At 38.1% G+C, this 22,271-nt stretch overlaps 1 protein-coding gene and 1 non-coding gene across 2 annotated transcripts; one reads left to right on the top strand and one right to left on the bottom strand.

The window, feature by feature from the left end:
* Positions 1-12,424: 12,424 nt before the first annotated feature.
* On the bottom strand, positions 12,425-13,363 carry LOC124960703 (olfactory receptor 5B3-like). The gene has a single exon (XM_047519601.1). The coding sequence runs from the start codon at positions 13,361-13,363 to the stop codon at positions 12,425-12,427; it is 939 nt and encodes a 312-aa protein (XP_047375557.1).
* A 5,850-nt stretch (positions 13,364-19,213) lies between these two features.
* On the top strand, positions 19,214-19,320 carry LOC124960870 (U6 spliceosomal RNA). Its single transcript, XR_007104188.1, has one exon. It is a non-coding gene; the product is annotated as a U6 spliceosomal RNA (small nuclear RNA).
* Positions 19,321-22,271: the final 2,951 nt, after the last annotated feature.

The raw sequence follows: 22,271 nt of genomic DNA, 5'->3' as shown, positions 1-22,271 counted from the left end.
CGAATAAAGGTGTCCCAGGCTTTTTCCGACTGTTTATCAGACAACTCAAGACCCCTACTCTTCAGCATGAGTCTAAGAGCTGAGAGCACAGGGTCACCATGTGTGGTGTGTTTGCCCCATGTTTGCAGGGATGCCCTTACCTCAGAACTCGCTTGGCCTGATCTTCTGGTACTTTCAGTTTTGAAGTTGCCTCTTCGCTTTGGCTGTGGTTCAGCCTTGAGGGGCCCCACATTGGGCGCCAGATGTCGGGGTCTTAAGCCCCCTTGATCTTCTTGACCAGCAACAAGGGAAGGGGACACTCCCCAACAAGGTCAGACTGGGAAAGGTAGGGCCGACTGACCGCCCACACCCAGCCAGCCCTCCGGGCGGAGGACAATCAGATGCGTCAGGGAGACCTGTCACAGCAGGAACTCCTTTTCTTGCTTTTTGTACAGATAAGGACGTTGATTACCATACTGAACAGGAATGGTAAGGGTGGACATCCTTGCCTTGCTATCTATCGTATAGGGCAAACTCAGTCTTCACTCTTTAGTGTGATATTAGGTGCAGACATTTCCAATAAATGTTTTGTTCCTTTTATTTATTTATTTTCCGGTAAACTATCTGGTTAAAGATATTCCCTTCTATTCCTAGCTTGCTGAGAATTTTATGTTTGTCAGAAATATTAAATTTTATCAAGCACATTTTCTGCACCAATGTAGAAGAGATCATATAGTTTTTCTTCTTTAATTTGTTGACATATGATGAACTATATTGATGGATATACGAATGTTAACCTGCCTTGAATTTGCAAGATAAATCCTTCTTGTTTATAATGTATCATTTCTTTTATACATTACTGAGTTTCACTTTATAGTGTTTTTTTTTTTTTTTGAGAATTTTTTGGATCTATGTCCACATGAGGTCTAGTTTTGCAGTTTTTGGCAGGTAGGAGGGATAGGGGTAAGCAGAAATGATGAGAAGGGAAGTCACAGGGAAACAGTCACAGAAGGGAATAAAACCACCTTTCTCAAGAAGGGAGGATGTGCAGCCAGCTCTCTTAAGAGAACAGGATGTCTCAACCCTGATCACAGGGCAGCCTGCAAACTACCAGGGAAGTACGAGGACACCCCTCGTCCTCCCACCTACAGAACAGTCCTTAAAACAGAAACCAATCAGCAAATACCCCCATGGAAATTGAGCATACAAAAAGGGACTTATCAACACACCACAACACCTTGCTTGTCTCAATTAAGTCCCAGGCCTGATAAAATCAGGAACTCTTAAAGAGGTATACAGGCAGGACCCCGAAGGAACACAGACCTGGTGTCTGTTCCCAATGTACTTTTGCTTTCAGTAAACCTTGATATGTTTAGCAGCTTGTGTGTGTGTGTGAGAGAAAGAGAGCCATCAGTAATCCTGCCAGAAGGGAACACTGGAACTGAAGGCTGTTTTTGCTCCTGCGACATTCCTGGTCTTCCCACGACATTCTTGATGTAATGTCTACATCCAGTTTTGATATTAGTATCATTCTGACCTCATCAATAAGCTAGGAAGTGCTCCCTTCTTGACTCAATTCTGAAGGAGTTGGTGTAAGACTGTTATTATTTCTTCCTTACGTGTGTTATAGAGAAGGCCAATGAAGCCATCGGGGTGACAAGTTTTCCTTGTTGGAAAACTTTAAGTTACAAAATCAATTTCTCTAGTAGAAAAATGACACTGTAGGTCACGTGCTCTTCTTCAGTGTCCTTTGGTCAGTTGGAGTTGTCACAGGACAAATTGTGAAATGTATGAGTTCAGTGCTGATGATATTTGTCCTTTTCATGCTTTTAGTGTCTACTGTGTTTGCAGTAATGTCCTCTATTTCCTTCCTGATGTCAGTAAACTATGTCTTCTCTTTTTATTTCATGGTCAGTTTGATTACAAGTTTATCAATGTTGTTGATCTTTCTTTTGAAAGATTTTTGATTTATTGATTTTCTTTATGTTTTTCTACTCACATTCATTGATTTCTTTTTAACGGTTTCTTTTGTTCTGTTTACTTTGGGATTAATTTACTGTGGTTTTTCTAATGCTTATAGTAGAAACACAAAGCATTGGTTTGAGACTGTTCCTCTTTTGGCACATGAACTCAATGCTATGAATTTTCGGATTATCGCTGTGTGAGTTGCATCCTGTGTATTTTAATCATTTGGATTTTCATTGTCATTCCATTTGTGCAGAAACATGTTTAAGTAGCCCTAAAATGGCAACTGGCATTGGGCCAAGAGGTGGCGCATAATTAGTGTTAACACGGCATGATCTACTTTTGCCTAATTGGTTAATGTCTCCTCTGCACTAGTGGTCAACAGATGTTCCTCATTCTTGGTACCGTGACTCATGCTCCAACCGTGCTACTTAATCCTAAACTGATTGGCTGCCTTAGTGTATATAAGACATTCTCTTCACCTGGGAGGTGATCGCAGTTCACAGAATGCAGGATTAAGAACACACCTCTGGGTCACAGATTGCAGATCGCAGAACACGGAACTAAGAATGCACCTCTAGCATGCACCTTTAGGATGCAGGATGCAGGACGCACCTCTAAGAAGAAGCAGCAGACCTCTAAGAAATAGCCTTTCTGAAAGCGTAGCACCTCTAAAATTAAGCAAAGCCTCTCTTCCTCTAAAAGCCTCTCTTCCTCTAAGCAAAGCCTCTCTTCCTCTATAAACTAGCGAACAAGCAACTAAGCAAGGAAGCAGCTCAGAAATAGAAGTAGTTCATTCCCAGTCCACCTCCGATTCCTTTCCTCAGGTTTGTTGCTGTGGGCGGCAACATATTTGAACATTTTCTAATTTTCCTTGTGGCGTGGAAGCACGGTGTCTTCAGAAGTATGATGTAGAATTTGGGGAGTTTCCAGATACATTCAGATTTTTAAAGATTAATTTCCTTCTTGTTTAAGAACATGCCTGCTATGATTTTAGCTCCTTAACAATTTTGAAGATTATGGCCCATTCTAGAAGATGTCCATCAGCACTTGAGCAGAATATGTGTTCTGCTGTTGTTGAAGAGAGTACTCTTTAAAATGTCAGCTTGTCAAGTTGATTCACAGTTTCACTCAGGTCTTCTGTATACTCTCACATCTTCCACCTACTCTCTAAGTTAGAAGAGTAGAAGCCTTTAACTATACATAAGGGGTTAACTGTTTTTCCTTCCAACTCCATAAAGTATCTTGAATCTGTGTTGGTAGGCATACACATTTTAGTAGTTTTTCTGTCTTCTTGATGAATTAACATCTTTATCCTAAAACAAAGACATTCTCTATCCCTGGTGATAGTCTACTCCCTTTACAACAAATACTATTATGAAAAACCTTCAATGATACAAGATCATTTATCCATTTCTAAAGCTAAATTTCTGTCTCAGCCAAAATCACACATGATCCTTTGAGACTTGATGTATTAGGAGTTGGTCTATTATGAATTTCAAAGAAGACTCATATGCCTAACATTTTTTTTTAACCAGGCACATGCTTATTTAGTAAAACAAATTAAACATTAGTGTGTTAGTTTCAATCAACTCTGCAATTCTGGGCAAACTTTCAGTTTTACATAACACAAGTCATGGAAGAGTTGAAGAGGGTATTTTTGAGTCATCTCACAGCAATGAATGCAATAAAATTCACCAATTTTTGGTAACCAATTTTACAAGGATTGATAAAGGTGTGATATTTATGTGACTCATACCATTATAATGACATGGATCGTTTCCAACACTCCCTCGAAGTCCCTGTGTTCCTCTGCCATCCATTGCCTTCTGACTTTCAGTGTCAAGCAAACAGGAATCTGATTCCTGATCCTATGGTTTTCCTCTGACAGACGTCAAACAAATGAAATTATTTAGCATGTATCTTTTTGAGACTGGATTCTTACATCCCATACATAAGTTGTATAACTTACATTCAATAGTGCATTCCTTTTTATTGCTGAATAATATTTTGATGAATGAATGCATGAGTTTATCCATTAACCTATTTAAAAACACTTGGGTTGTTTCTAGTTTTAAGCAATTCTAAACAAAGTTGCTTGTAACAGCAATCCTTGATACAATAGGCAAAATCCTCATACAACAGCCTTTGATATTATTATGTAAAAATATCCACAGAGCCAAGTCCAAGGCAGGTCAATAGGCTAAGGTCAAAGTGTATTTGGACAGATGTAATTCTTTGAAAGACCCACAATGTTGAACTTTACTCAAGCACTATGATTCAGCAAAACAGTGGTAGTTAAAGAAAACCCACATGCCCTAAGTGTTCTTAGAAAGGACTCCAGATGTCCTGTACCAAAGACAGGCTAAACAGGAACCCTTTTCTTCATACAAGATGCGCTGACTTGCTAATCCCCAATGGTAGATGAGAAGAAATCTACTTATTAACCAGACCTTGGTTCATTTTCTCTCCTCCTCCCTGACTGAGTCAGCCTGCAACCCCTCTCTAAGAGCCCCTGCCAAGAATAGGCTCATCTGGAGGTTAAACATCCTCTGATGCTGATCACACTGCCCATTCTGCCCTCATAAATAGTTAACTGAACTGCTCATCCTCATGGATCCACCCAGAACAAAGCTTTTGTTAGCCAACTTGACCTAAGTTCAGTTCAGCAGAACTTTGACCCACTCTCATCCCGAGCGAGCAATGACCTGCAGAAAAGATCCTTTTTAATTTGAAGAAGACTATCTATAAATATGCTTATTTCTTTCTGAATATGAAGAGACCTTTTCTTGCTCATCTTTCTGATGTTTGCTGATGTCCCATTCCGAGATGTCTTATAGAAACAGTTTCCCTCTACCTGTTACAATTGTTCCTTTCTCCTTCTTTCAATAATCCTTTAAATAAAATTTCTCCTTTTCTGAATCTGGAGATTTTTTTTTCTTTAAAAATACTTTGAAATAGCTTCTTCAGAATTAAATTTGGCTGTGTAATCAACCTGGAAATCTGAGTATTAATCCATTTGTTCATTCAATAAATCATTTTTCTTTTTTTTTAATGCAAATCTTTCTTTCTCTTTTCCTAATTTTTGTGGTGCTGGGGATTGAACCCAGGGCCTTGAACCCAGGGCCTTGTGCCTAGAAGGCAAGCACTCTACCAACTGAGCTATGTCTGTAGCCCTCCTTTTTCCAATTTAAAATTGTTTTAATTCATCTTGCTTGAGAACTCACTGTTGTGATTCTGAAGGTCCACTCAGCTCACACTAACATTTCCTGGAATTTCCTTTTGTTCATATTGCTGTTGGGGAAGGCCATAAGATTTTTCTGGGAGATTTGGAGGAAGAATTAAAGTAGCAGTCATTTTTGTAGCTCACCTGTTGACGCAAGAGAGTGGCTGGGCTGGCTTCAGGGTTCCCCCAGATCTACCATTCATTTCTCCTTTATCCTGGTCAAGTTCATTTCATAGTCAGTTCCGAGGAGGACGCCCATACTCCAAGAGCAGAGCAACAAAAACTGACCGTTTTCCTCTGTCGTGGGGAGCTCTTGATGTGCTTGCTCTCTCCCATTTTAAATCCCACTCCCTCCCAACTGCTTCTCCAGGTGTACTTCAGTCTCCAGCACCAGAGAGGAAGAAACTGCTTTAGTAGCACATACAATTCCATAATATCAAACCCCTGTAATGAAACTCCTATTTCTGCTTCTCTGTTTTGATTCTAATACACTTACCTTGGTCAATTCTTTGGGCGACTGTGAGCTTACACTAAACTTCAATAGATGTAAAAACTCATAATTTGATCATGGAAACAAATCATATGTAACTAAAAAATAGCACCTAGAGGGGCTGGGGTTGTGGCTCAGTGGTAGAGCCTAGCATGAGTGAGGCCCTGGGTTTGATCCTCAGCACCACATAAAAATAGAATAAAGGTATTGTGTCCACTTATAACTAAAACAAAATATTCATTAGAAATTTAGCACCCAGAAAGATCTAAATTATTTTATATAGGTGCAAAACAGTGGTATAGATTCCATGAAATTTTGAAGTTTCCTTTCTGATGTAGCCATTTCAATGCCTTAAAATATTTTAATAGATTAAAATGTCATTATTCTTTTAATTGTTTTTACCAAGTGAGAGTTAAAAGAGATCCGCTTGCCCTCTCCCCATCTCTACACCTAAGCACATGCAGGTATTGTGTCTGAGGGCAGGCGCTGCACGCCTCCCCGTGACTGTCTACCTGTGGGCGTATCCATACCACCAGTGGGACTGAGGGTGAGTGCCACATGATCCTCAGGTGATGCTTTCTCAGGTGGCCATCTGCTCATGGGTGCATGCCCCACCCCTACTGATGTATGGGTCACACCCACCTGGGCTGTGGAGTCCTCACTCTTGATGGCATTAAGTTCTCCAACATCACTGCCTCTTGCATTGTACCCAAATCCAACCACTGCAGCTGCCACGTCTAGCACAACCAGACTCTCAGGTCCAGCGAGGGGTGAAGGGAGATTGGAAAATAAAGATTCACAAAAAGATTTTGAAGATTAAGTTGGGAACAGTTGGAGCTGTGCTCTCTGATGGAGATGCAGATCTAAAGAGTTATGCCAGCAATCTTTATTTATATATGTCTCCTTATCAGGTTAAAGACTATGCAAGCATTATTCTTTGTATTCAGGAAAGTTACAAAAACTAGGACATCCTATGTAGCTTTTCATAGTTGCAATCCACAGTTGCAAAGTGCAATGTTAGGAGCTTTCTGCAGCTCTCAAGAAAGTCCATTGTTTAAAGTTACTGTAAAGCCAACAGGAACCAGAGAAGGGAGCTGGTGAAACATTGTGGTTGTCTAGCATAAGAATTCCTTCCTTCCCAGGAGCTGTGTGCCTGGGGTCAAGGTCAGAGCTGATAGACTCTTGCACAGAGCCTCCTCATACAGGGCATTGCCACAGCAGCTCAGCATCCTGTGCCCTTGCACAGAAACATTCCCAGGCACCAGGCATGCCACAGGCATGAGGGCATCAGAGACCCCCCCCCCCCAGTCTCAGTCACTGCTCTCCCAACCTCTGTTACTGCTCTCCACATGCAGTTGAAGAAAACTAGAGGGAGACTGCACCGTGGCATGCAACTGAAGCAAAGCCCACAGAGCCTTCCAAACTGACAGACACCCTAAGACACATCTTCAGGAGAAAGCCTACCACCAAGGCCACCTTACAAAACTGGTAGAGACAGATGATCTGCCACATGTGCAAATATCAATATAGGAGCATAAAGAGTATTTAAAAAGCAAGGTAACATGACACCTTCCAAGGAATATGGTAGTTCTCCATCACAGTCCCAAAGAAAAGGACATTGGTGAAATGTCTGATAAAGGATTCAAGAATGACTCTAAGGAAGTTCAATGAGATACAAGAGAATACAGACAGGCAATTTGACCAAAGTAGGAAAGCAATTCATGATACGAACAGGAAATCCAGCAGAGATGGGGGTCAAGAAAGAGAACCAAACAAAATCGTGGAAATGAGAAACTCAATAAATCAAATTTAAAATACAGTTGAGAACCTCAACAGTAGGTTAGATCAAGCAGGAGGGCAAAAAAAAAAAAAAAAAAAAAAGAAAGAAAGAAAGAAAGAAAAGGAAATAGCCTTCAAGACGTGGTATGGCATTAAAAACAAATTTTTAAAAATTCAGATCTTGAAGGCAAAGAGAAAGGAAAAATCATGTTCTTTCATATGTGACTTGATCTTTATACACTGTATACATGTATCAAATTATCAGTGTCTCCTGTAATGTACAGTTTGACTGATGTGATCCTACAATATGTACAATCAGAAAAATGAGAAATTATACTCCATTTATGTATGACTTATCAAAATGCATAAATACATTCTACTGTCATGTATAACTAGTTAGAACAAATAAAAAATTAACATATACAAATATAAAAAATATACACATATAAAAAATAAATTACAATTAAGAAAATTCCCGGTTGTCTTTTCCTCTTTGAGTTTGAGAATTCCAATTCACACTTTTTAAGAGCTTTATATATTTGGTTGACACATCATAATTGTACACTTTTTACGGTGTAAAATGTAATATTGCAGTATTGCATAATGATCAAATCAGTATGATTAGCATAACTATTGCTGTCAATATTGATTATTTCTTTGTGGCAAAAATGCTCATCTAGCTTTTTAAAAAAATACATGCTATCTTACAATTAATTATAGTCACCCAATCGTACAGTAAAGTACAGAACTTACTCCTCTTATCTAACTACAGCTTTGTACTTGTTTGCCAGTCACCCCCAATCTGTCCTTTCCCTGACACTTACAAAGCCCCCAGAGCCACTACTCTAGTCTCAACTTCTGTGGAATTAACTGCCTTCGATTTGACAGCTGAGCAAATCTTGCAGTATTGGCTTTTATGTGTCTGACTTATTTCACTTAACATCATGTCCTCCAAGTTCATCCATGTCACAAATCACAGGATTTCCTTCCATTTTGTGGCTTAATAGATAACCATCCTGCATCTACACCACATTTTCTTTATCCATTCATCTGTTGAGGGACACACAGGTTAATTCCATATTTTGGCTATTGTGAATATTGATAAAATAAACACGGAAGTTCAGATATCTCCTTGGCATACCGATCGATTTCCTTTCCTTTATCTCCTCTCGTGGGATTCTTAAATCATATGGTAGTTCTATTTGTAATATTCTGAGGAACATTTATGCTGTTTTCCATAATGGCTGTACTAATCTACATTCCCACCCTCAGTGCACAAAGTCCAACCTTTCTTCACTTCCTCTCAAGAACTTGTTGTCTTTTTGCAAACAAACATTCTGACTGGAAGAAGGTGGTACCTCACTGTGGTTTTGACTTGTATTTCCCTGATAACTAGCTATGTTGAGCATATTTTATGCCCCTTTTGATCATTTGTCTTCTCATGAGAAGTGTATACTTTAATTTTTGCCCACTTTCTAAAATTGGATTGTTTTCTTGCTATTGAATTCAATTTTAAAAGTATTTCAGCCCTTATGTCTCTGTATGTTCCTTATCTACAGATTTAAAAACTGGATCAAAAATATTTGAAAAAATGTCAAAGATGGCATACAAGAAACATCCAGGACTCAGGGTCCTCTCTACAAGAAAGAACTAAAACAGCTGAAATGTAACTGCTTATTGAGATGGTGACCACGGAGAATGTTGGGGTTCAATGGTGGACAAACAGAGACTTGGACAAACCCAGGGATGTTGAATAGTGGAACAGAGAGTGATAGAGAATGCCCATTAAATATCTTCAGCTCAACCAGCTTGGCAAGAATAATTTAAGGCTCCCTAACATCAATTTTGTTATATTATCAATGATTTTATCTTCTGTGTTGATTGGATAGGTTACCACCATTATTTGACAATACATTCCTTATTCCAATTACATGTATTTCTTTTAATGTTTTAATGTCTCAAATGGATTTATTGTTTCTATCTTTTTTCTTCTTGCTCATTTTTGTACCTTCCCCTCTTTTGTGTCTGAATCTCTTCTTGCATTATATGCTTCTGTTTCCATTCACCCCTCCATTTTTCTTTCACTTTTGTTTTCTCTTTTTCCTTTTCATGGCCTATGTAGTTTCATACTAGTTTTATTTTCTTTACTATCTAATTTTTCAGTCTCTTCTAGAGCATTATTCCCCCATTTCACTTTTGGAATAGAGGAATTTTAGAGAAGGTTTTCAATAGATTTTAAAGGTTTCTTCCTATAGCTTTGCTCTGAGTGGTTGTTGTTACTGGTGATTATTGTCTCCTCTCAAGGTGCTGCCAGGTGCCAGGGACTAAACACAGTGCTATGATCATTTTGATTGGCATTTTGACACGTAGGTATACCCCCAGCCCAGAGCACATAGTAAAGTAAAAACAACCACTAAAAATTCCTTGTAAAACAATGGAAGAAATATGTATGCCAGAAGATGCACAAATGTCAACATAGAAATGTAGGCAACATGAGAAAGCAAGGCAGTAAGACACCCTCAAAAGTTCATTACAATTCAGTAACTGATTCCATACTCATCAGAGTGGAGGAAGGTCTGGAAGAAGAATTCAATCAAGAGTTGAGAGTTAAAATAATCAATGAACTAAAAGATGATCTAAGGGAGGAAAAGTAGGATATGAATAGGCATTCCAATAAATAGACAGAGATTATGAAAATGTAGTGTATGTATGGAATGGATTTTTATTCTGCCTTAAAGAAGGAAAAAATTTCTATCATTTGCAGGAAAGTGGATGTAACTGAAAAGCATCATCTTACAGCTAGAATGAGCCAGACTCAAAGTCAAGAGTTGTTATGTTTTCTTTCATAGTGGGGAGCTAGAGAGCAAAAAGGCATCTCATGAAAACAGGAAGGGCAAGGGGAGGCATTGGAGGGTGGAACTGATCAAATTATGTCATGTGCATGTACAAATATGCCACAGTGGCATCCATTATTCTGTATAATTTTTATGCATCAATAAAATGTCTTAATTAAAAAATAGAAAGAAAACATGTGATCATTGCTAAGCTGCTCTGATCCATAGCTGTTCTGTTCTGCTAGCTGGCAGCTGTGAGTCATCTTTGCTTCTCTGGGTACAAACTAAAACATATTCAATCATTCACTGGAAATGGAATTCCTAGACAATCCCTGGGTTCAGACGTGCAGAGTTCCCGCATGGAGTGAGAATGGAGATAAAAGTATTTTGGCAAAGCGGAAAATAAGCTGTACTTCCTGAAACATATTACATTTCTATGTAAAAGGTTTATATTACTGATGATCCCCAAAAACATCAGTGAATCAAAGTTCAATGTGTTGATATAACAACTCAAGCCTGATTATTTTACTCCTTCATTTAACACATAAATATCAAGACTATATAACAAAACACACATTTTTAAGATACTGTGTTATTCAGCTTTTCATTGCTGTGACTAAAATACCTGAGAAAATCAACTTAAAGGAAAAAGATTAATTTGGGATGATGGTTTCAGTGGTTTTGGTCTGTGGTGGACCAGCTCCACTGCTCTGGGCCTACGGTGAGGCAGAACATCAGAGCAGAGGGTATAGCATAGCAGAGGAAAGTGCTCCACTCCTGGTAGTCAGGAAGCAGAGACCAAGAGAGAGGAAGGGACCATGGACAAGCTATAGACCCCAGTTGCATGGCCCCAAGGACTCACTTCTTCAACTAGGTTCTGCCTCTACCTTTTCCACCCCTTCCCAACAATCCCTTCACACCATTGATGGATGAATTCACTTTCCAAAGGCACCACCTCCAAACGTGGCTGCACCGAGGACCAAGGCTTTCACACATCAGCCTTTGGGAGACATTGCAAGTCCAAACTGTAACAGGTACTGAGCAGAAACGTGTAAGGAAAACAGATGAATCAACTGCTCTCATGGAGCCGAAGTTCTAACTGGAGATGATAAATAACAAACAAATGAACCAATCAACATCCAGTAGGAAAGTGTGATAAGGATTACGAAGAATCATGCGGGGATTAAGCAGAGACCCAGATGTAGTGAGGGGAACTTCCACACAGTGGAACAGCAAGCCCGGATGCCCTGAGGTGAGAGCATGCCACGCATGGTGGAGAAATATCAAGGAGATCGTGTAAGTGACCTGGGGACAAAGACTGGGAGTGACAGGGGATGACGTGACTTCACTAAACTAAGAATTAGTGAACAACATCTCACAGCACTTACAGGGAGAAAAAACACAGACCATTACCAATATCTCAGAGCATTTTTTAAATAATATAAATGTTGGTAGTCATATATATAAATTTTGAATACTTGTATTTTTTCCTCCACTTTTATTTTATAGTCTGTTTATTTTATCCTCTTGAAAGGTGTAATGCAAAAATATAGACTCTGTTAAGATGACTCAGTCAAGGCAGAAATATTAATTCACTGAAGATATTTTAGCTCTGTGTCTCTCAACAAAATATGCCAACAAATACGAGCATATATTTACATTTAAATAGTTACTCAACTAATCAAAAAAGTAACAGTCATAAGTTGATATTTCAATACTACAATCATTTAAATTATTTTTAGTAAACACTAGCAACCTCTTACCTCTAGATAATAGTTCACTCTCAAGGGTATGTGCTAACATGAGCTGTCTGCAGGCACCTGTGTTATTGGGTTGTTTTTGCCTGTTGTATATGTATTTTAGTAGTGGCATATGAAAGAGGAAACGTATATCGTAAGAATGAAAAAGTCATCTCCCTAATCAGCATTTTAACAAGTATAAGGAAAACATTTTATATTTTCTTTTAGCCAACCTCCTTCAGGTATTACATCAACAACATTTGTTTCCTTTTTCTTAAAAACAAAGGTTTGAAGAGTGAAGGGTGTCAGTTCTGGAATTTAACGTGAGTGTGGGCCTTCGATTGTCACCAGGTGCCTGGAGAACATCAGAGAGGAACGGAGCTAGGCGACCATGCATCCTACCGTGTTGGGTTCATAGTCCTAGAGAACGTTTCACCTTCTCCACAGCCTTCTGCAATGCACTCTTCACTTCTTTGTTCCTCAGGCTGTAGACCACAGGGTTCATCATGGGGATGATCATGGTATAAAACACAGATACAATTTTGTCTGTGTCCAAGGAGTGACTGGAACTGGGCTGCAAGTACATGAAGATAAGAGTCCCATAGAAGATGGAGACTGCAGTGAAGTGAGAAAGACAGGTGGACAGAGCCTTCTGGTATCCTGCACCTGAGCGCATCTTTAGGATGGCGAGAAAAATGAACGTGTAAGATATCAAGATAACAAGGAGAGCAGAACAGATAACAAGGCTGGCTGCATAAACAAGAACCATCTCACACACACGTCTATCAGAGCAGGACAGAATCATGACTGCAGGAACATCACAGAAGAAGTGGTGGACCACGTTGGACTTACAGAAGGAGAGACTGAACGTGTCCCCAGTGTGGACGGAGGCATTCAGGAAGCCCCCGACGTAGCAGCCTGCGGTCAGACTTGCACACACACTGGTCGTCATGGTGGTGGTGTAGTGCAGGGGCTTACACACCGCAGCATAGCGGTCATAGGCCATTGAGGCCAGGAGGAAATTTTCTGCAGTGGCAAAGGCAGCAAATAAGAACATCTGAGCAGCACAAGCATTGTAGGAGATGACTGTGTCTCCTAGAAGGAGTCCAGCCATGACCGTGGGAGTGACAGCTAAGGAGTAGCAGAAGTCCACCAGAGACAGGTTGCCAAGGAAGAAGTACATGGGAGTGTGGAGACGGGAGTCCGAGAGGATCAACAGGATCATCCCCAGGTTCCCAGCCACATTAATGAGGTAGATGAGAGTGAATATTATAAAGAGGGCCACACGTAGTCCTGGGGCACTGGTTAGTCCCAGGAGGATGAACTCTGTCACTTCTGTCCTGTTCTCCATCAGTGTGGTTTGAGAATCAGGAGATTCCTTGTAGCAGAGAGGAATAAAGGAACAGAGCATAAAATGCAGTAGAGATTTCAGTGAGACCGACATGTTTTTGTACCATAGGAATTACTAATCATGATATTTGTTATAAGATTCTCCATAACTAAAGCATAAGCTTTACGACAAAGTTAATGAGTTGTTTTAATAAAGTATACTAAACGTACTCACTATCTGTATACAGTTTCAAGCTAATGAATTCAGGGTCATCAGAAATCATCTTTTCATTTCGAAAACCTTATATATTTGTAAACTGAAATTTTGAAAATGTAATGAATTAACCAACATGACAATTCTGGAATTAATAAATTACCCAGTTCCTCTTTTCCTCTTCTAGAATGCCGTGTAACTAATGTGCCAGGAATTGCTCCAGACACTTTTACATCTATAGTCCCTGATTTCTCCACAAGTTTATTAAGTGAATAGTTGTTACTTTCATTTAGAATGTGAGACACCAGAGGTTGAGTAAGACATTCATGTTTGTAGAAATATTAATTGACAAAACAAGCTTTAGTCTCTGACCGAATGGTTATCAAGTTCAGTGATCTAAAATTAAGTTGCAATTTACAGTTACTCAACATTTCCATTGGTCCAAGCTGAGAGTTTTGGATTTCACAGTGAATTAACTGAGCGATATATGGATGGTGGGTGTGATGGAATACCTGGGGTCGTAGGGGTGTGTATGACCATCATAGATAATTCTGGCAGGGGAGGACATGTATCAAACACAGAGCCTGGGCTCTGGATAGAGGTACACATCCCACCTACATTTACAAACTCAGAATCTGGTACTAATCTAACTTCCCTGAACCAGATTTTATCTACAAAGATAATAATAATAATAATTGGTCCTACTTCAAGATGTCATTGTGAGACAATCCATGTTTTTCAGTAGGTGAAATGTGATGTGTTTAGCACAGCTCATGACTGCTAGTTGCACTATTCTTATGAGGAAGGAACAATGGCCTGCTGTGGTTTGAGAAATCAGACTGGCAGCCTGTGGAGCTTCAGGTGTGGATACCGTCTGAAGTCTTGAAACCTCACTCTTCAATTTGAAACCTCACTTTCCAGCTTCACACACTAGGCACACTGAGATTATGTGCACCCTCCAATAATGTGCAGTCCTTTGATGGGCCGGCCGTCTGGTGGATTGCTCTGTTGATTCCACGTAAGCTGTTCTTTTGCTTAATAGTTTCCTTGAAATCCGTACTCCAGCATGAATTGAGTCTCTCAACTGCTGTTGTGTCATAGTTAAATCACGGATTTTGAGGGTCAAAAGTTCCTAGTTTGTGGGTTACCTTTAGCCTGAAGTCCTATTTTGGTGGAAAGTCTATGTTTAAAATTTGTTATTTGAATATTTTGTAAAATAGCAACAGTAATTTTAAATTTTTTTATTTGAACTTTGAGCCTTTAAAAGCATCTCCGTCCTCTGCCAACTACTATTTTCTATTATTCTCCTTCTACTCCATTCACAACTGCACTGGGCAAACCTAGACCATGAGGGCTGTGTTTGCAAAACCACTTCTAGTATGTACTCAGCTCTACAACATATGAAAAGAGCTTTGTATACAAATATGCATGTGACTGTGGGTGTGTATAAAGGTGCTATCATTTCTTATTTGCCATGAAGGCAATTGATTATTTGTGAAGTTAAGTGATATTCTATAATTCCAAAGCTAGTATGAAGAAGATTCAAGATTTGATATTTAAACCCAGTTTCATTCCTAATCAGAAGCCATTGATTTTACCCACATCACTGTCTACACAGGTAAATGGGCCAGTAATATTAAAGATCAGATTATGGGATTTGGGGGGAAATGTTAGAATACAATTTTAATCTTCCTAAAAGTCTTAGAATTTTTATCTTGGCTGTTTTTCTTGGTTTCAGATTCCTATCAAATCTTCAGGTCAGAAGACGACCTGCATACACTAACAAATATTAACATTGACAACTAAAGATGCCCATTTAACTTAAACAAAGGTCATTTTATTCTATTTATTTATTGCCTTCAGTGAGAGGCTAATAGATGGTAAACAAAAATGAGGATGGCACCTAATCAAAGCCTCATCTATGTAAGTTATTGTTAATATTTTTAGAAGGCAGCATGATTATGTTTCATAAATGTCAGTAACCTCCAGTAATTGAATTTTAATATATGTAACAGTTTCACTTCAGTGCTTTAGAAAAAAAGTTCAAACCCTCTATCTCTGTGCTCAAAAAACTTAGGATTTATGTTACTACTGTTTTCATTTGAACTATAGTTTTTCACTAAAAGTGTATATTGAATACAGAAGCTTACCTCGCTCCTTGAACACAGGTGGCAATCAATTCTGAATAGTGTGTTTGAAATCAGAAATTCTTCCTTTGAATAATGCATAAATACTGTTGGAAAAGCTCTCTTGTAAATAATAATCAAAAGATTCCAAAGTTTTTAAGACAGTGAAAAACAGAGGAAAAGACACACATATGGTTTCTGGCCATTAATCTACCACACATTCTTTTCATGCTCTTAGAGGACTCACTTGCTTTCTCCCTATTTGTAAAATAAAGATTTGAAAATGTTGTCCCCCACAGAGTTGTGTTTGTTAAGTAGCAAAAAAAGGGGAAGTACACAAAACAACTTGCTGATAGGTTACCATTTTGAGGTCACTCAATGCAATTTTTATCTTGGATGATTTCTTTGACTATGGTTGCAGATTCCCACTGAATCTTCAGGTCAAAAGAAGACCTGCATGCACTAAGAAATCTTAACATTTATATGAATAAATAATGACCAAAGGTGTACAGTCTGATCCTTTTAAAATGAAATCACCAGGCTTCATGCTGGACTTCAGAGGGCAATGCATGTGAATCAGAGGGGAATTACAGAGATGCCGAGCTCTCTGGGGATGTTCCCCAGGAGGAATCTGCAGGTCTTCTTCCCACTTTCCTCAAGCAGAAGCAATTACAGTTCCTGCTGGGACTCAGCTGGATATTTTGAGCATACCCATATATATTTATATCACTTGTCATTTCTTTTTTCACTTCTAATTAATGTCTAATCTACAAAGAGTAATGTGTGCACGTTTTAGTACACAGCTATAAAAATTTAGCCAAATGCATATCCATATCACCACCCTGATCACCTGTAATAAATTTTCTTAAGTTTCTTTGTGGTCAAGCCCATCTCCCACTCATGGCATCTGGCAAACTCTAAGCTCTAAGCTCTTTTTGTCCATATAATTTTGGTTTTGCAATGATTTTCGTAACTAGAATCCTAGACTATGTAGTCCTTGGTGCTGGCACCTGTGAAGCCAGCATTACCTGATCCTAAAGATAGACTAAAACTTCAAAGAAAGAAAAACCAAAGACCACTATCCCTCTTAAGTATTATACATAACCACACTAATAAAATGCTAAGAAACCAAATCCACAAGTATATTAACATAATTATAAACTATTAACCATATAGGACTTATTCCAGGATTGGAAAGGTGTTTCAATATATGAAAATCAATCAATGTAATAAATCAAATTAATACAAACAGAAAACTTCATGGGCATCTGATTAACCCAGAATAAGTATTTACCAAAGTTTTGCATTCTTTCATGGTAAAATCACTCAGAAAATTAGAAGTAGAAATGAACTTTCACAAGCTATAGAGAATATTTATAAAAGCCCATAGCTAGTGTTATACTCAAAAGTGAAAGACCGAAAAACTCCCACACAAGATCGAATACAAAGCAAATATTCCTGCTTTCACTGCTTCTATTCAAAACTTACCAGTAGTTCTACCAGAGCCATAAGGCAAGAAAATATAAGTAAAAGGTATCTAATTGAAAAGGAATAAAATTAAAGCTATTCTTAGGTGATATAATCTTATATATAAGAACTCTTAAAGAATGCACAAAAATTTATTAGTTTTTAAATTTATTCAGAAAAGTTTCAGTGTTCAAGAGTCCCAAAAAAAATCAGCTGTTTCTACAAACAATTCAAGAAGGAAATAAAGGAAATAATCCCATTCACAGCAGCAAAAAACTGAATCAAATTCACTTAAAGGAGACATTCAAAGGGGTATTGGATATTTCCCTATCGCTTACTCTAAACAATAATCTAGTCAGCATGCTCAAAGAACACTCAAACAGACTCACCAATAACTAGAAGTTCTTATAAAACAACCTATTTTATTCTTTAATGATACAGATTGCTCCTTGTATTAGTCAGGTTTCTTTAGAGGAACAGAATCAACAGGAAGTATGATTATAAAAGGGGATTTATTAGGTTGGCTTACACGACCAGAAGTTGGATAGTCCACAATGGCCATCTGCAGCTGGAGAGTTGGAAGAGCCAGCAGCTGTGCAGTCCAAGACACAGAAGCCTCAGAACAAGAGGGATTGACAGTGCTGCCCTAGTCTGAGGCAAACGCTTCTGGAAACTCCCTTGAGAATCTCTGGCAGAGTCTGCTTTGGAAGAGTGAAGAAGCCAGAGTCTAGTATCCTCAGATGATGAAAGCAGTGATCAAGAACCCGTTCAAGAAGAAACGAGTTTGCATCTTCATCTACTTCCTTGTTCTTCCAGCTTTTATTCCATCCTTTTGGGCAGTACTGCCCACACTTAGGGAGGGGCTCCACTTCAGTTCACTATCCCACATGCCAATCATTCCTAGACATGCCCTCTTGGACACATCAGAGGCCTCTTAATTATCTGCATCTCTTAATCCAATCAAGTTAACCATTCAAATAAACCCTTACACTCCTTTTAAGGAACGCCCGAGTATTTTCAGCCTTCTTGAGCATCATAAGATGAGCAACTTGGCTGGGAGCTCCAGTTTAAGGAAGAATAAAAATTGTTAAAGATGTAAGAGGAGTTGGAAGGGGAAAAGAAAAGGAAAGCTCAGATGCATGCCCTGAGACTTCTCTACAGTAGCTCAACTGACCATAGGTCAGTGAATTCTTTACTAATTGTAGAATCAGAAGAACCAGAGAATCAGAGAATCTATTCCCTATTTTTCCATTCTAGTGATAGAAATAACAATGATTAATAATAAATAATGATGATAGAGAACATTTTTTAAGTTCTTACTGTGACCAGACCTTGTGTACTGTACATATGAAGAAGCTCATATGATCCTTTGAATTCAATGCAATAGGTACTAAGTAGATGAACATGTTAAAAGCTCCAAAGTCACATGAAATCTTCAAATTTTCATTGAGTATATCACTGGGAGTTATAACACCCTGAGTATATGGAGGAATATAAATGTTCCTTAATTAACAAAGTTTTAAAATCCCATTGAGTTCAAAGGTCTTCAGAGGCAAAGTTTTGCATCTGAAAACTCTAAAACCAAGTCAATTGCTAGATCAGGATGGAAGCTATAGAATTTTATGAGTAGACAAATTTGCCAAGGATATGATTCTATATTTAGAAGACCCAAAAAAACTCCACCCAAAAACTTCTAGAACTCATAAACAAATTCAGCAAAGTAGCAGGATACAAAATTAACACCCATAAATCAATTGCATTCCTATACACCAATGATGAATCAGCTGAAGGGGAAATTAGGAAAACTGTTCCATTCACAATAGCCTCAAAAACAAATACTTGGGAATCAGTCTAACAAAAGACGTAAAAAACCTCTACAACGAAAACAACAGAATACTAAAGAAATAAATTGAAAAACTTAGAAAATGAAAGATCTCCCATGTTCTTGGATACACAAAATTAATATCATCAAAATGGCCTTACTACCAAAAGTGATATACAGATGTAATGCAATTTCTATTAAAATTCCAAGGATGTTCTTCATAGAAATAGAAAAAGCAGTCATGTGCTCTCTTCGGCAGCACATATACTAAAAGTGGAATGATACAGAGAAGATTAGTATGGCCCCTGCGCAAGGATGACACACAAATTCGTGAAGCATTCCACATTTTTTCTATAGAGGGATAAGAGTGGTGGGCGGGGTGGGGGGTAGAAAAAAGTTAACAGAATGAATCAAAAACTATTACCCTAGGTAAATGTATGATTACACAACTGGTATGCCTCTACTTCACGTACAGAGAAACAAGATGTATCCCATTTGTTTACAATACAAATGAATCAAAAAAAGAACAATTATATTTGTATGTCTGCTTATATGCTGTTTTGTAAGCACCATTTCTCCCATATTTTTATCTTAAGCTGGTGTTAAAATGAATTTTAATTTGAGAAATTGGTAATCAATAGGAATGATCAGAGGAAAAACATGGGAGTAGAAAAACTGGCCCAGTTGTGTGACTGGTGGCAGGGAAAAATCAGACTTATGTTGAAAATGGCATAGAGATAATCCAGAGAAAAGTGAGAAGTTACAGAGTGAGAGAGAGTTTAGTCTTTGAAAATATTTCCAGAAAAAAGTATTAATAAAATCTTTGTGATAATTTACAAAATGTTTTTCATGATTATCTCATTTGACATTCAGAACAAAACTGTAATAAAGTTATTATTTCCATCCAAACATGAAAAGAGATAGAGTGATAAAATGCTTCATCAAAAATCACAGGACTCAAAATATTGCAGGGCCATAAAAAAAAAAGCAGTCATGAAATTCATTTGGAAAACTAAGGACCCAGAATAGCCAAAGCAATCCTCAGCAAGAAAAATGAAACAGGAAGCGTCACAATATCAGACCTTAGATTATGATACAAAGCTATAGTAATAAAAACGGCATGGTATTGGCACAAAAATAGACATGAAGACCAATGGAACAGAATAGAAGACACAGAGACATATTCACATATAGTTATCTCATAATAGACAAAGGCAGAAGAAACATACATTGGAGAAAAGATAGCCTTTTCAACAAATGGTGCTGGGAAAACTGGAAATCCATATGTAGTAAAGTGAAATTGAACCCCTATTTCTCATCCTGCACAAAACTCAACTCAAACTGGATCACAAACCTAGGCATTGGTCCAAAGATCTTGCTCCTACTAGAAGGAAATGTAGGTCCAACTCTTTCTATCATGTCTGCTTAGGAATTGACTTCCTCAATAAGACTCCTAAAGCATAAGAAGTAAAACCAAGAATGAATAAATGGGATGGTATCAAACTGAAAATCTTCTTCACAGCAAAGGAAACAATGGAGAATGTGAGGAGAGAGCCTACAGATTGGGAGAAAATCTTTACCACCTACAACTCAGATAGAGCATTAATCTCCAAGATATATAAAGAACTCAAAAAACACCAAAAAACAAATAACCAAATCAATAAATGGACAAAGGAACTGAATGGGTACTTCACAGAAGAGAAATATGAATGGTCAGCAAATATATGAAAAAATGTTCAACATCTATAGCAATTAAAGAATGGCAAATTAAAATTACAGAGAGATCCAATCACTCTAGTCAGAATGTCAATTATCAAGAATACAAGTAACAATAAATGTTGGTGAGGATGTGGGGGAAAAGATACACTCATACATTACTGGTGGGGCTGCAAATTGGTCCAACCACTCTGGAAAGCAGTATGGAGATTCCTCAGAAAACTTGAAATGGATCCACCATTTGACCCAGTTATCCCACTACTCAGCCTGTACCCAAAGGACTTAAAATCAGCATGCTAAGTGATGAAGTCACATAAATGTTTATAAAAGCCCAATTCACAATAACTAAGCTATGGAACTAACCTAGATGCCCCTCAACAGATGAATGGATAAAGGAATTGTGGTATATATACACAATGGAATATTACTCAGTCATAAAGAAGAATGAAATTATGGCATTTGCCAGTAAATGGATGGAACTGGAGACTATCATGCTAAGTGAAATAACCAGATCCCCCAAAAATCAAAGAGTGAATGTTCTCTCTGATAGGTGGAATACTAACACGCAATAGTTAGGGGTGGGAGGAATAGAAGTTCATTGGATTAGACAAAGTGGAATGAAAGGAACAGGGGTTGGGACTAGGAAAGACAGTAGAATGAACTGGACAGAACTTTCCTGTATTCATATATGAACACATGACCAGTGAAACTCCACATCATGTACAACTGCAAGAATGGGATCTTAATTAGAATAAGTCATACTTCATGTATGTGTAATAGGTCAAAACATACTCTACTGTCATGTATACCTAAAAAGAATTTTTAAAAAAAGAATATCCAAAAAGTAAGATATGAATTTAACTCCCAGTCAGGGCAATGGGCTAAAATATCATTCTCCCCTGAAGTTATCGAAATATTGATGTAACATAAAAATGCCATAGAGCATGTTCTTGTGGTTTCCTGAAAAAGAATGTGATAAATATAATTCGTCTCCTGGTAAATAATCTCAATTAGCTCCAAGAAGATAAGCAACTATCAGTATTTGCAAGAGTTAGACTAGAGAATACTAATGTTTGGATCAGGGTCTATCAACCTCTGTACCATAGACACATATTTTTTTAAAAAGATATTTTTATTAGTTGCTGATTAGCCTTTATTTGTTTATTTGTATGCGGTGCTGAGAAGCGAACCCAGGGCCTCATACATGCTAGGAAAGTGCTCTACCACTGAGCCACAATCCCAGCCCCCATAGATACATTTTTGGCTGGATAATTTTTTGTTATTTGGCACTATCCTGTGCAATACAAGATACTTAGCAGCATCCTTGACTTTTAACCACCTGATATCAGGAGTGACTTCTCTCCATCTTCACCCTGCACCAAGTTGTGACAAGCAAACTGTGCTCAGGCATTGCAAAGCTATGGCTTAAAATGTTTTAGGTATTTTATTAATTATGCTTATAATATAAACAAGAATAAATATTATTTCTAGAATCTCTAAAGAGAATTATTGAAATTGCAGACTTTAAATGACCGGCAAGTGAATATCAGAATTCTCAAGCTCAGTGTAAAGCATAGATGTGATC

This window comes from Sciurus carolinensis, chromosome 11 (assembly GCF_902686445.1).
Source record: "Sciurus carolinensis chromosome 11, mSciCar1.2, whole genome shotgun sequence".
In the NCBI taxonomy this organism is placed as follows: Eukaryota; Metazoa; Chordata; class Mammalia; order Rodentia; family Sciuridae; genus Sciurus; species Sciurus carolinensis.
This window is presented reverse-complemented; position numbering and strand designations above follow the sequence as displayed.

Bases quoted from the DNA above. Each gene is read 5' to 3' on its own strand.
- LOC124960703 (XM_047519601.1), bottom strand. From the start codon at position 13,363: ATGGAGAACAGGACAGAAGTGACAGAGTTCATCCTCCTGGGACTAACC.